Raw genomic sequence first — 14,290 nt, 5'->3', positions numbered from 1 at the left:
CCCAGCTCAAGTGGGAACCATCTCACAGAGGTGGCAGGGCCCCAAAATGGCATAGTTTCTCTTAAGTGACAATATGCAGGCAGCAGACAAAGGGCTTGGTAACTGAAGCTAGGCCCAGGAGATGGATCCTGACTGTTTGGGAAGCTGTCAAAGCCATCATTGGCTTGGCTAAGGCTGTGATTTCCCAGCTCAGAACCTGGTACCCATGACTTCCCGGAGAGCAATAACCTGGATGAAGAAACATATCTCTGGCTTTGGCCAGAGTTTTCTCCAGCTGACAGAAGAGACTGGAAGAGGCTGGCTATGGAAGCTCCCCACAGTTGAGGCCAGAATCCTTATAACCCTTAAGTTCCCCCTGGAGCCGACCTGAACAAGTCATTTCCCTCTTCCTTAGGAAGGCCCTTGAGAAATCTTACCAAAAAATTTTTTTAATAATAATAATAATATATATATGTAAGCATATTCTTCTTATCCTAAAACACACCTTCTCTCAGTTCTCTTCCCCCACCCTCGGACCACCAGAGAGAGTAGATAATAACGACTTGTTGAATGAACAAATCATGAGAAGGTGTCATCTAAATATAACGTCACCTTATGAGCCTATACTCACCTTATAAATATATTGTAAGGTGGGAAAACGGGAAGTGGACATGGGTCGCTCTAGGCTTTGGAAAGTGTTTGTTTAAAAAAAAAAAAAATCTTTCACAGTCGGAAGTGAGCCCCCTTCACTCTTCTGAGGACGTGCAACCTCAAAACTACAAGTCCCAGAAGGCTGGCCAAGGAGAATCACCATCTTGACACACCTTAGCGCGCATGTCCGCGGGAGAAAGAACATTTGGAGAGGCGAGGCCCCGCCCACATGCATCCCATTGGTTAAAGGAGCCGATGGCGGGCTCAGCGGTTGGCCATCGCGCCTGCCCATCCGCTGCGTCGGCCGGGGTCAGAGTGCGCGGAGGTGAGTCGGTGTGTTGTGGACTCGTGGTGCTGGCTGCCGCTATTGAGGCGGCCGGGAACGGGCAGTGGGGAGCGGGCGGAGCTGGCCCTGGCTCTGCCCGGCCGGCGCCGCAGTCGGCGCGGGCCGCGCCCGCTGCCATAAACTGCCCTGAGCGCCTGATGAGGCCGAGGGAGACATCGGGGCCTGCACTTGGAGGGAGCCTGCCGCGCTGGCCCCAAGGAGGGGGCGTTGCCATGGCGACAGCCTCTCCTGCTGCTGATGGGGGGCGGGGGCGGCCCTGGGAAGGAGGGCTGGTCTTCTGGCCCCCTGCCCCTCCCCTTACTCTCCCCTGGACTTGGATGGGCCAGAGTTGGGGGCAACACCCTGGGGTGGGTGATGCGGAGAGGCCCCCCCCCCAGATTGGGCCCTGGTTGATGCATGCCGGGGTGTGGGTCGCGGCGCGCACAGTTTGTGCAGCTTGGGTGCTGGCCCATGTGCTCATCCTGGATGCATGATCTACTGGGTAATGCTCAGAGGTAGAGGGAGCGGGGCAGGGCTCCGGAAGACAGATTGGGTGAGGTGACTGAGGGTGCTGACTTCTTACATCGCATTACCAGGGAGGAGGATGAGGGGTTTGACCAGAGGGTAGAAACCCAGCAAGGAGATAGTAGGTAGAACATTTCCTTTCTCCCTCCCCAACACCCACACATACACACAAGGTTAGCAGTTTACCTCTGTAAATCTGTAGTGGTGGTGGTAGTGATGATGGAAGGACTAAATAAGGGGCCTTCCTAGGGTAGCTTTCTGTTTGCTTTCCCTGCAAATGTTACAGCAACAGGTGCTTTCTTAAAACAAAAATGCATGAACTAGAATTGAGGCTTGACTTTAAATTCTTGCAAAATATAACTGCTCCTTATTGGCTTGGAAGATGCTGAATGTGGCCCCTCACTGGGGGTTTGGATTCTGTCCTTAGAGCTGGATTTTGCTAACTGATGGTGCATATCGTTGCCTCTGCTACAAGTGTCTGGCCACTCTATGGCATTAGCTCTTCTCAGACATTTTATCAGTCTCCTAACTGAAGGGCAAAAAAGCACGAATCCCATTGGTGAAAGACTATGCAGTATTTGAACTATATTAGGCTGTGATTGGCTGAATGATTTTTGATTGTAGAGTTTCTACCAGAAATTGGCTTCATCAAATTCTGCTTTATTCTGACTTTATCATACACAGCATGCCTTGTTTTAGTGGGTTCATGCCTGGAGCTTAAGTATATTATACTTGAATCCCCTACCATTTAAAAGCCAATTTATAAACAGGGACTTGGAGTGTGACTCCACTAATGTGTGTGTCTGTGATCTTGGTTAGAAACCCACTTGGCTGGTTTTCCTCATAGAGGTAGGGGGGTGGGAGATGGGAGCTGCTGGGAAGTGATTGATAAGGTTTCCCTTATGGATTCTGTGGTGCTTCACTGGAGCTCAGAGCACTTTGGCAACTTAAGCACTCCAAATTAAAAGCTCATTAACAATTCCTGCCCAAAGATCCTGTAAATAATCTGCTAGCTAAGTCATAGAGCTTGGCTGAGAGCTCTCCTTCCAACTTAAAATTCCAAATAAAAGTGCTTTTATTCCCTTTTATCTTGAAAAGTGTTTTGTTTGTGGTGGGGTAAGTTGGTTAGTGGCATTTTCCCAGGGGATCTGAGTAGGATAAAGTCTCAATGTTTAAAAAGTGGTAGACAGGAATAGGTTGATTCCAAACCTAGGTGTTTCTTTGTGCAAAGGGCATTCATTGCTGGCTTATAAGGGCACCTCTGCAACTTCTAGACCTTTGGAAGATCTTAATTAGGTGATAAATATGATAGTTGTCCATTGATGATTTGACTTGGGATTTGGTTACTTTGACTTTCTTAAGAACTTGAGGCAGACCTGGAAGTATCCTGCAAGTTTCCTGGTTTATGTGGCCATTTGCAATATGGCTTGTGTGATTGTGGCAACAAACCCTCTAATCCTGGCCTCAGTTCCTGAGTTCTAAATATAGTCATCCTTACTAGTGTCATCTCCTTTACTATACTAGGATTCTCGGATTATCCAGAGAGCCACCACTCCATGGCCCTCTTTCTCAGTCCAAGCTTGGGTATTGTAAATACCTAGGAGATAAGCCTCCTTAGGAAGAAAAGTATACAACTAGAGACCATGAAATTCATTGTTCCAAAAATATATAGTACTAGTGGCTTCTGAAACTTTAGTATAGGCACTGTCCTTTCACGTAGAAGGCTGTATCCCAAAGTAGTCTGAGTTTAGAAGTTTGAGGTATACTGTTGGTCCTTAAATTGTTTCAAACAGCAGCCCCCCTGGGGATTTGATCCTTTGTACTGAAATAGACTTGTTGCAGAGATGTGTATTTATCTACAGCATTGGGGCTTTCCAGCTCTCACAGAACCTTCAGCATCCTCAGCTACCAGCCTTGGCATCTTCGAAGTAAGGAGAGGTGAGAATCTTGCTGCATGGTCAAGTCTGGCTTGACTTCTTCCTTATGAGTATTTGGGCTTGGAGGGTGAGGGGTCAGGGCTGGTGCAGACTATTTTTCTGTAGCTCTTTCTGATAAGACACCATATGCTCAAAGACCATTGAAATTCACCCAAAATCTATAAGGTGTGAGAGTTGGAGGTGGGGTATCCAGATTTTCAAGTTCTGTCATGATTTCTTTGTGGGAATTTCATGAATATCTACTTCAGGTTCAGAAAGGTTTAATAGAGCTGAAATAGTTCTTTATTCTGAGAAACAGTAATCTTCAGACAGTAGGAAGGAACACATTCATTTGGCTTTTGATAATACATTTGACCAGCACCTTTAGGATCTTGGTTTAACTTGGTTTGTAAGTCACCTCCGGGTAGATGGTTAATTTTAGCCTATCTCCATTTTATAAGGATCAGGGCTGGCTAAAAGGTGGACTCTGATATTGATATCCAGGGTCTCAGAGGCTGTTTGTTTAATCATTAAGGGCCAGGCACTTTGCTAGGTCCTGGGACTGTGGTGGTAAATAAGATAGCTACTGTCCCTTGCACCAAAGAGCTTGCAAATTCCTGGGGAGACAGATAGTAAAAAAGCAACTATAATATACTGAGGGTGCTATAATAAGGCAAGTGTAGGTACTTTGAGAGTACTCAGAAGGGTCCCGCACCCAGACCAGTGGGCTCAGGGAAGACTTCTCAGAGGAAGTAACCTCCTCATCTGGAATTAGATGAAAACATGAGGGACCAAGGGTGAAGGTCAGAGCTTTGTCGAATTTGAGGAACTGAAGCTTAGTGTGATTGAAAGAGTACTCTGGGAAAGGAGCAGGAAAATATGGTAAGAAATGAAGCAGGGAAGGTAAACAGAGGCCAGGACCTTTTAGGTAGAAAAAAAATTAGACTAGGTCAGCCAACTTTTTCTGTAAAGGACCAGTAAATCTATAGGCTTTGTGTGTCTCTGTCACAACTATCCGACTTGACTCAACTCTGCTGTTACAGCGTGAAGGCAGCCTCAGTATGAAAATGAATGAGCATAGCTGTGTTCCAGTACACTTGGTAAAAGCAGTGGTAGCTGGATTTGGCCCACAGACCATAGTTTGCCAATCCCTGGATCAGACTCTCATAAGAGCAGTAAGAATCCATGAAAAGTTGTTAAGCAGTAGACTGATAATAGATTTGTGTTTTAGAAACTTTGCCCTGATTTCAGTGTTAAGAATGGATTGAAGGGGACAAGGCTGGAGCAGAGAGACCAGTAAGTAGGCTGTGGCAGTTACGTGGGTAGCATTTTATATTTCCCTCTTTGAGGCAGTGTTTTGACAGTGAAAGATTGGGTATAGGTGACTCTCTGCACATATCTGTGTATGTGTTCTTTTTACTGATTTCCAAACGTCTACTAGAGCTTAAAAGATGTTGGCTCCTATTTCACAGACAAGTAAAGGTGCAGGAAGGGAAAGGTGGTGTCGAATGATTGAAAAAACTTTGAGAAGCCTTTCCTATTTAAAGAAGTAGGGAATCAATGGAGCTCTGGTAGGGGTCTTGGTCTTAGGGCTCATAGCTTAATGTCAGTTGCTTTGAACTTCTTGAACTATGCCCACAGAAGAGGGCCCATTTTCCGAAGCTTTCTAGGAATTGCCCTCATTACATGTCCTACTTAGTCTGTCCTTGCTTGTGGCAAACTGATAACCTTTTTTTCTGGCTTTGGGAATGTCTCCTAGTCAGGTACAAGGACCAAATGAAGTTGAGTGTCTGATGAATTCTCTTCGTCCTCCTAGAAGCCCCAGTACACTTGCATTGCATAGGTTTCTGGTAACAGTATTAGGTGACCTTGGCTAAGTGACTTACCTCTCTGAGTTTGGCTTTCCTACCTGTAAAATGGAGATAATGGAACTTAATAGGGTTTGTTAAAGGATTTAATGGGATACTATATGTAAAGCTCTTAGCACAGTGTCTTTAACTTTTGTTTCTAGTAGTATTTTATACAATTAATACTTTTTGAAAAAGTAGTCTGCAACAGTTGGGTCCTCAGAATTGTAATTGTGGCCGTAGGGTAGAAACATAGTTGCTGGTGGAGGCAGTCAGCAGACAGGAGGAAGTTACAACTCAGACAAGGCCCTGCTCTTCATAATGGAAAATTTTCAGAGAGCAGAAGTCCCATTTAGAATCCCAGAACTTTCTTCAGAGTGGACCTTAGCCCCAATACCATCAGTGAAGCGAACTGAGAGAATAGCTACATGAAAGAAATGCACTGAAGTGTGACCAGTCATTTCTCCCCTTCTGTCAGGGTCATTTATTAGTGTTGCTACCCCGTGGACCTACAGCTTTGTAGTGTGCTTCTCAGATGTCATTTCTTACTTTTCACCACCACTCTGGGAAGTGGGTCACGTGGTCAGCACTCACTACCCCTGCTACCCATTGAGGAAACTGAGGCCTAGTAAGGTTAAGTTTGTGGCCTGAGGTCATATTGTAAGATATTGTGAGAGCTAATGCAGATTTGCCTCCAGATGAAATTGTATTCGTTTATTACTGTGATTTCTCTTCCTTTGAAAGAGAGATGTGTAGTCACTGCAGAAATGCATTCTGATGCATGCATGCCTTGTCCAGATTTGCTAGGCTTGATTTGGGTCCCACTTTTATCTACTTGGTCCTGTTGGGTTTTAATTGTTGGTTGCTAGGAACAGGCCTGCTGGGAAGCACATTCCCTTTGGGTCATTGTTTTTAGCGTCCTCCTTTGGGGACATTCTTGGGGGAGCCTTGTGTTACGAGAGATTGCTTTGATATGTTCAAAATTGTGCCTTGTGCCCCACAGCTACAGGTAAAATCAAAAGGCAGATAATTTATGGGAGTGTCAGAGCTGGCCGCTGGCACCTCAGGAGGCCATTAGTATGCCTGTTCAGACCCTCTGTGTCCTTGCAATTGATTCCTCTTTGCATGAGCTTGATTTGGGAAGCTGTAGATCTGCGGGTAGTGATTGGATGTGACAGTCCAAACACTGGTCCCTAAATTAATCCTTTTAATAGTATTCTGGCACCAAGGCAATGTTTCTCTCTCTCTCTTTCTCTTTCTAACTGGGAGGACAGAATGGGGTGGTTTTTGAGGAAGAGGAGAGAGAGAGAGTGAGAGAAAAGAAGCTTTGCTTGGAGCTTAGGCCCTGCTCTGCTCTAACATGTTTTGATTTCAGAGCAGTTGACATCATGACTTTGCGCTTATACGTTCTTTCAGCAAACATTGACTCACACTTACTTGTGCCTAGCTCTGTGCTGGAAATGCAGAAATGAGTAAAACATTGTCCTTGCCATTAAGGATCTATGTCTAGGTCGGTGTTTCTCAGACTTTTAAAACTCACGCACTTTTATTTTTATTTTTTAAGATTTTATTTTTATTTTTAGAGAGAAGGGAAGGGAGGGAGAAAAACATAAATGTGTGAGAGATACATTGATTGGTTGCCTCTTGCACATCCCCAACTGGGGACCTGGCCTGCAACCCAGGCATGTGCCCTGACTGGGAATTGAACCATTGACCTTTTGAGGCTGGCACTCAATCCACTGAGCCACACCAGCCAGGGCAAAACTCATGTACTTTTAGATTGGAAAAAAAAAATCTTATGCTTTTCTTTAATGATATTTGAAATTTTAAAATGCATTAGAGGGTCTGACCAAAAACAAGTCAAAGAAATTATCATGTCCAATAATCCTCACCTGAGGACATGCTTATTGATTTTAGAGAGAGAGGAAGGGAGGGAGGGAGAGAGAGAGAGAGAGAGAGAGAGAGAGAGAGAGAGAGAGAAAGAGAGAAAGAGAAACATCAGCGTGAGAGAGAAACATCGATTGGCTGCCTCCCGTGTGCACCCCGACCGGGGTCTGAACCCACAACCTTTTTTGGTGTATGGGACGATGCTCAACCAACTGACTTACCCAGCCAGGGCTCAAATATGGTTTTTAAGCACACACGTGCACACACATACAACTCTACCTGCTATTTTCCATCCTCACCTCCCTGAAGATGACTGGAAGGAAGAGAAACAGATAACTAAAATCTTACAGTATGGTGAGATAAAAGTTATGAAATAGGGATGAACTGTGCTACTGGGTCACACTTAAACAATTAACTTTATGATGGGGTGTCAGAGAAAGCTCCCAAAAGGGGGAGATTTGAGCTGGATTTAAAAGAAGGAGCAATAATTTCCTGGTGGAAATGGAAGTACATTTTAAAACAGAGGAAGGTGCATTTGCCGAGGCACAGATTTCTAAAAGGAAACATTGCATTTGGCGAGTTGAGCAAGAGCTGGTTGTCACCTTGCCTCCTGCCAGTTTCTCCGCTCCGTGAGACAGGAGGATTTGCTCCTCTGGAATTGTGTTTGAAAAGAGGCTTTGCGTTCCTTGTGATGCAGTTGTTTTAATCCAGGGTACCCTTTCCCGTTTCTCCTTTTTGTCCCCAGGGCTACAGTTTGTTTTTCTTGTTTAAATATATTTTTTAAATGTTATGCAAACAAATTTGGATGAATTGGACAAAATTAATTATTACTTGTGGTTGAGTTGCTTTTAGTTAAAGTCACACCTTACCTCTAAAACCAGCCAACCAACCTGAAGTTGGTATGTATTGTTCGCCTTATGGCTAATGGGAAAATGTGGACCCTCAATCATGGGAGAGAAGACAGGACGCCAAAGAACTGGGTGCCTCTGAGCCTTAGTTTTCTCATATGTAAAATGGTAATACTGTTACCCATTTAGCTTGATAGTTGAGAGGATTGAATGAGATAAAATATGTAAATTCCTAATAGTGTACCTGGATTATAGTAGATTTTCAGAAAATGTTTTTCTTTCCTCTTTATCATGCATTAACAATAGCTCCCTTTTACTGACCACTTACTATTGTGCAAAGCACTTTATGTACATTGTGTGACTAAATTGAGCCCCTAAGAGATAGCTATTGTTATAGCTATTATTACATAGAATATATGGTGGAGTCAGGATTTGAACCTAAGCTTAGCTAATACCAACTTTTTGACAACTGTCTGTAAGACTCCTTATTTTTATATCAGCTCTCCATCTTGTAAGCAGGGGCATAGAAGGTTCTGGGGTTAGATGCTGTCTATGAGTGTGGGAAGTGCTTAACAGGGTGAGTACCATATCCTGCCCTTCATCATTTCTATCCTATTTATGGTGTATTAAGAAATAAGCCTTTGCCCCTTCTTGTGTGAGATGGGGTTACAACTGACTTGCAGGATTTTGCCAAGAGATGTTTCCCTCTGTGGAATTTGCCCAAGCTGCTGGTTGTGGCTGATGGGTTAGCAAACAGCAGACAAAATCACAGTCACTTCTTTTTATGTGCTGCCTTGACCTGCTGAGACAAGCAGGGGGAGCGTGAACCTCTAGTGGCCTGTGATGTTGCCACCAGAATTTAGTGTTCCTGAAAGTCTTTAGTGACTTGAACTCTGCTGATAGTTTGGGATTAGCAGCTGCTTCTGATGTTGAGTGAGCTTTTCCTAGCCCTGTGTTGGAGCAGAAGCAGCTGGTAGCTGCAAGCCAAGGGAGTGAGTGACAGGTTATAGAGAGGAGGGTGTTTTGTTGAGTTGAGAATCCAGCTTTAGAGTTCCTTGTTTTATTCCACTTTGGGACTATCAGGAAGTTGTATAGAGGTTACAGGACATGTTATCTCAACCTCTACCTTTCAGCTAGCTCTCAAGCCCTTGGCCTCCACTGTGAGATTGCATAAAAGCTTGGGGGACAGGTGATGAGGCCTTGTGTTGGGACAATGGCCCAAGGCCCTGAACTGGGAGTTGGGAGCCCTGGGTTCTAGTCTTGCTGTGTGAATCTTGTGCAAACCATTTCTCTTTCTGGGGCTCATTTTCAGCGGCTGGCTGGACTGTGTTGCCTCTTAGGTTTTCGTTCACCGTTGACAGTCTGATTTTCATTGAAAGTGCTCTGGCAGTAAGGATGCATTCACTGGGTGGAAGATTATGACTTTTGAAGGCATGCAGTTTATTTATATTTTTCCCAGGCTCTTTTAGCTGCCTGAGATAGATAGAGCCTGTGATTGAGTGAGTTCCAGACAAGTAATACTGTATTCTCTGTTGATGCTTCTGTGACTCAGGTGCCTGAGCAGTTCTGGAACTATAGGTCAGGTAAGGACAGGGACTTGCCCCAGGACTGGGAACTGGGGAAGCCGTAACTGACCCAGGGGCTTCTGACTCAGAATCTGCCTCTGGTGCTTTGGAGTTTCTCTGGAATCCCCTGCTTCTCTGTCTAGTTTTTAATGGAATGGATTGAATCCAGGCATGTACAAACCCTTATCCTCCCCTCTCCCCCAGATTCCATGTATATGTGGGTGGGGAGAGGAGGTGGGAATAGGTTGCAGATCCCATATTTCATGATGGGCTTCTCTCTTTTCCATCTCCCAGGCTCCCCTGGCCTGTATATGTGGATATTAAAGGATGGTGCCCCCTCCCTTTGCCCTCCCTTCCCCGCTCCTGTAATGGAAGGCTATAAAATGTCTATTTACCCAAGACACCAGAATGACTCCTCTGTGGTTCCACTAATCTGGTGATTTGGTGCTTCTCTGGTCTCTCAGGTAAATACAGATTGAGGCTTTTTATAAAGGCATATTATTTCCCTCATTAAGTGTGTGTTTTGGCACATGCGTTATTTACCTGACCGACAGTAATGGCTGCAGAGGAGCCATTGGTGTCTGTGTGTAAATACTCTGCACAGAGACCATCCTCCAGGGGCTGTGGCTCAGGCCTGTTTCTCCAAATCAGGCTGGCCCGGTGGCGGTCTCTATTTACCCCTCCCCTGCCCCTGGAGGGGCTGGTCCCTTCCTTTTGAGGAGCGAATCATTCATTTTTTCCCTTGCCATAGGCTACTTAACTACAGTTAATTTACTAGGAGAAAGAAAAGAGTATCTGGGAATAAATGTTTAAGTCTTGGTCTCTGATGGAAGATTGTGTGCAGAGATACACAGAATCATAAACTTTGTTTTGTATCCTGCCCCTCAGCTAGATACCCAAAGTCTCAGTTGGTAATATAAGTTCTAGACTTACATTCTGCAAACTTGTGACTGAAGTATAAGGACATCAATAGAAAGGAAAAATCCTTAAGATGCCAGAGGTAACAAGGGCAGGTGAAGCTCCACTGCACTGAGGGCAGGGGTGTTGCCAGAGAAGCTTCTAATGACGGCAGGACTGTGCAGTGAGGGTGCACCAGTTGGGGGCTCTTATGTTGAAAACTCACCAGCCTTCCTACCAGAAGGGAACACGCAGCCTACATCCTCCCTCACAAAGCTCTTGATTTCCTTCCTTCCTTCTTTCCTCCCTCCCTCTCTCCCTTCCTTCCTTCCTTCCTTCCTTCCTTCCTTCCTTCTTTCCTCCCTCCCTCTCTCCCTTCCTTCTTTTCCTTCCTTCCTTCCTTCCTTCCTTCCTTCCTTCCTTCCTTCCTTCCTTCTTTCCTTTTTCTCTTCCTTTCCTTTTCTTTCCTTTGCTTTTAGAAAGAGAGGAAGGGAGAGAGACAAACATCAATATGAGAGAGAAGCATCAATTGGTTGCCTCCCATAGCTCCTGGGCTGGTGATTGTATACTCCTGGACTGGGAATCTTATGGGCCCAGGCGGGGGATCAAACCTGCAACCTTTCAGTTACGGGTTGATGCTCCAACCAACTGAGCCATACTGGCCAGGGTCCTTTTTTCTTTTTTTAAACCACATTGCATATGGATTAAAAGTTAATTTTTTAAAAGTTTGAAATAAGTTGGAAGTTCAATACAAAGATTTTTTTTGAACCATGTGAGTTATGTTGTCAGCCTAATGCCCCATCACCCTGAATACTTTGCGTGTATTTCCTACACACAAGGACATTTTCCTACCTAACCAAAATGCAGCCATTAAAACTAGGAAATTTTGATAATGTTACCTCCATCTAATCTTCCAACCCCATTCAGGTTTTGCCAGTTGTCCCAGTAGTGTTCTTTGTAGCAATATGATCCAGTTCTGAATTGTGCATTGCATTTAGTTATCAAGTCTCTTTAATCTTCTTTAGGCTTACCTTGACCTTCATGACCTTGATACTTTTGAAGATTATGGGCTGTGCCTTAATTAGGGTTTGTCTGATACTTTCTAATGATTATATTTAGGTTATGCATCTTTGACAGGAATGTCACGGAAATTATGCCTTGTTTTTCTCATTGCATCCTATCATGTGGTGCATGATTTTGATTTACCCCATTATTAATGATATTCATTTTGTTCAGTGGATTAAGGTGATGTCTGCCAGGCTTCCCCATTGTAAACTTACTCCCTGTAATAATAAGCAATCTGTGGGGAGATATTTTCAATCTATGTGAGTATCCCTTATCAAACTTAAATTTTACTTACTTATTTATATCTTAATGGACTCATGAGTTTCCTTTTTATTCAACACATTATAATCAATGTCATTTTTTTTTTGCCGGTGGGATCCCCTTCAAGCTGACTTCAGTGTCCTTTTGATATGTTTTTATCATTAAGAATTTCCTTGCTTTCTGGCACAAGATGTTCCAGGTTCATCTTGTCCTTTCCCTGCCACAGCCTTCAAATTAGCCATTTCTCCAAAGAACTCTGGAGAATGTTATTTAGAAGGTAACTAGGTGCTGTGTGTGCTCATTACTATTGAAGTGTTGCTGCTTCCTGGCCCTTAAGCAGGCAGCTGGAAAATATATATGCATGTGTTTATATATTTGTGTATGTGTGTGTGTGTATGTGCACACATGTATCCATACTCAATTGCATCTAGCTTTATTTTTATATATTATATATCAGAAACTGAGTTCACACTGTTACCTTCAATTCTAACCTGACATCATGGATTTTTTCCTTTTTCCATATTTTAATTCTATCCTCTAATAGTGAGAAACCTAGTTTCCATTACCCTTAGTATATGTCCTTCTTTAATTAATTCCTCTGTATGTAAGTAATCTCCCATTGTGGTCACTGTTCTTTCCCCCTCTTGAGTGCCTTTTTTACCCTACCCATGATTCCCTACCTCAGACTCCTCCACCACTGCCTCATGGATGCCCTCCACACCCCACATGGGCTCCGACATGCTGTGTCACACCTTCCTGCACCTGTGTGATGCCTTCCTCAGCTACTTGGGCTCTCATATTAACCTCTAGACCCTTAACGCTCTTCCCACTCCAACTGTTGTTGACACCTACGTTCCTCAGCCACAACCAATGGCTCTAAAACCATTAGATTGAATTTTTCAGGAAGGGAAGAGGGAGAGGTACCCTCTGTTTCTTGTTTTGCGTTGAACTTTGTTTTTAGACGTAAGGAAAGTATAGAACCCAGTGACTGCTGACATATGGAGGCCTGGTCTCCTGATGTCTGCTCTCAAAGACTTCCTACAAGAGAAGCTATTTGATGTGGGTGGAATCAGGTGAGAAAAGCAGGGCCTGTAGGCAAGAGGACCTCTGGCCATCAATGTTGTCCATGGAAGGAAATGGGGCGCATATATTATGCTATATGAGAGGTCTAGAGCATTCTAGGATGTAGGAGACACTAATGTTAATCTCTGAGATTGCCTTTTGCATTAAGTGGATTTATAGGTCCAAAGTATGGGGGATTCCAGGTTTGCCTAGGTGGGCAGAGCCCCATAAGATAGTAAATTATAGATCAATAATAGTAAGCTAATATTGATTCATAAATTAGTTGTAAATCCAGTTTGGTGCTGGGAGGAGGTGAGTGTAGCTTCCACCTACTCTGTAGCCATCTTGGATTCTCCCAATAGTAAGCTAATACTCACTGAGCCCTTATGTGCCAGACACTGCTTGTAGTGCTTTATGTGTGTTCTCTTCTTTCAGTCTCACTTAAGGAGTAGGAATTGTTACTGTCATGTTGCAGGTGAGGAATGAAGAACAGAGCTTGCCCATAGTGCCATGGCAAATGACTGGTAAAGACAGGATTCAAACCTGGAAGCCCTCCTTAATCATGACACTTAATTGCCTGTAGCATCTGGCACATGGGTTCTGGTTGACTATACATACACTTTATATTCTATATTTATACGTTTGAGAACGTTAAGACTTTAAGAAGTTTTTATGCATGGCCTGACTTCAAGAGGTTTGAGAAGTGTTCCAAGGCCCTGAGGGACTTTAGATCCAAACTAGAATGCATAATCTGAGCAGACTGGTGTCTCCCATCTCATCAAGGCTTCAGTACTGTTCAGGGGTGTTTGATGTGAAGAGTTTCTTTGGATTCCAGCTTTCAAAGGGATATTGGCCTATTTGCCTTTCCAAGGGATTCTCTAATGAAACTCAAGCCACCTTTGTCTATCCTGGGCTGAGTTTTGGCTGTGTTTTTGGAGAGGCTGTGAAGCTACGGTGAAAACAAGCACTGTGCTTATTAGGCAGGATCCATGAAGAACTTAAAATACTTTTCAGCCTTAGCTCTACTGCATTCACATGGAATCTCACCATAGGGAGAAGGAAGTTGAGAACGCACACTAGCAAGTATCCTAATAAATACGCAGGCAAGTTGTTGTAGCTCCTTCAGTGAGTCAGGGGAGAGGTAGGATGGGAAGTGATATTTGGTATTGTCCCATGTGCACCCAGGTAGTAATGACCCCATTGCCTTTGAGTATGCTGTGGACTTCCCAGGTTGTTCTCCTCCTCCACCCTACTTGAGGGAGCAGGTGTCCATTTGCAGCCTTTCAGAGGCAAGTTATTGGCTGGAAGAATGGGGTTCCAGAAGCATAAACTGGCCATTTCTGTACTGGCAGTGAAATTTCTTGTTTGAAGGAATTTTAGTATTTGGTATAAAAGAGGGGAAAATACAACATTTCTGCTTTGTTCCTTTTTTTTTAAAAAGGAAACTTGAGTTATTTAAAAC

The 14,290-nt window shown here is 44.0% G+C and overlaps 1 protein-coding gene across 10 annotated transcripts in view; it reads left to right on the top strand.

Annotated features, from left to right (window-relative positions):
• Positions 1 to 904: 904 nt before the first annotated feature.
• ERI3 (ERI1 exoribonuclease family member 3) overlaps positions 905 to 14,290 on the top strand; it is a 122,730-nt gene continuing 109,344 nt past the window's right edge. For 4 of the 10 annotated variants that reach the window (XM_090269311.1, XM_090269310.1, XM_090269312.1 and 1 more), the window contains exons 1-2: positions 963 to 1,323; positions 3,343 to 3,418. In XM_090269311.1, coding sequence (XP_090125437.1) covers positions 1,114 to 1,323; positions 3,343 to 3,418 — 286 coding nt within the window. In that variant the 5' untranslated portion in view covers positions 963 to 1,113. The other 6 variants (XM_090269318.1, XM_090269317.1, XM_090269314.1 and 3 more) reach the window with 6 other exon arrangements.

This window comes from Furipterus horrens, unplaced genomic scaffold (assembly GCF_987537825.1).
Source record: "Furipterus horrens unplaced genomic scaffold, mFurHor1.1.pri manual_scaffold_3, whole genome shotgun sequence".
Taxonomy (NCBI): domain Eukaryota; kingdom Metazoa; phylum Chordata; class Mammalia; order Chiroptera; family Furipteridae; genus Furipterus; species Furipterus horrens.
The sequence above is the reverse complement of the archived record's forward strand: the minus strand, read 5'-3'. Positions and strand labels throughout refer to the sequence as shown.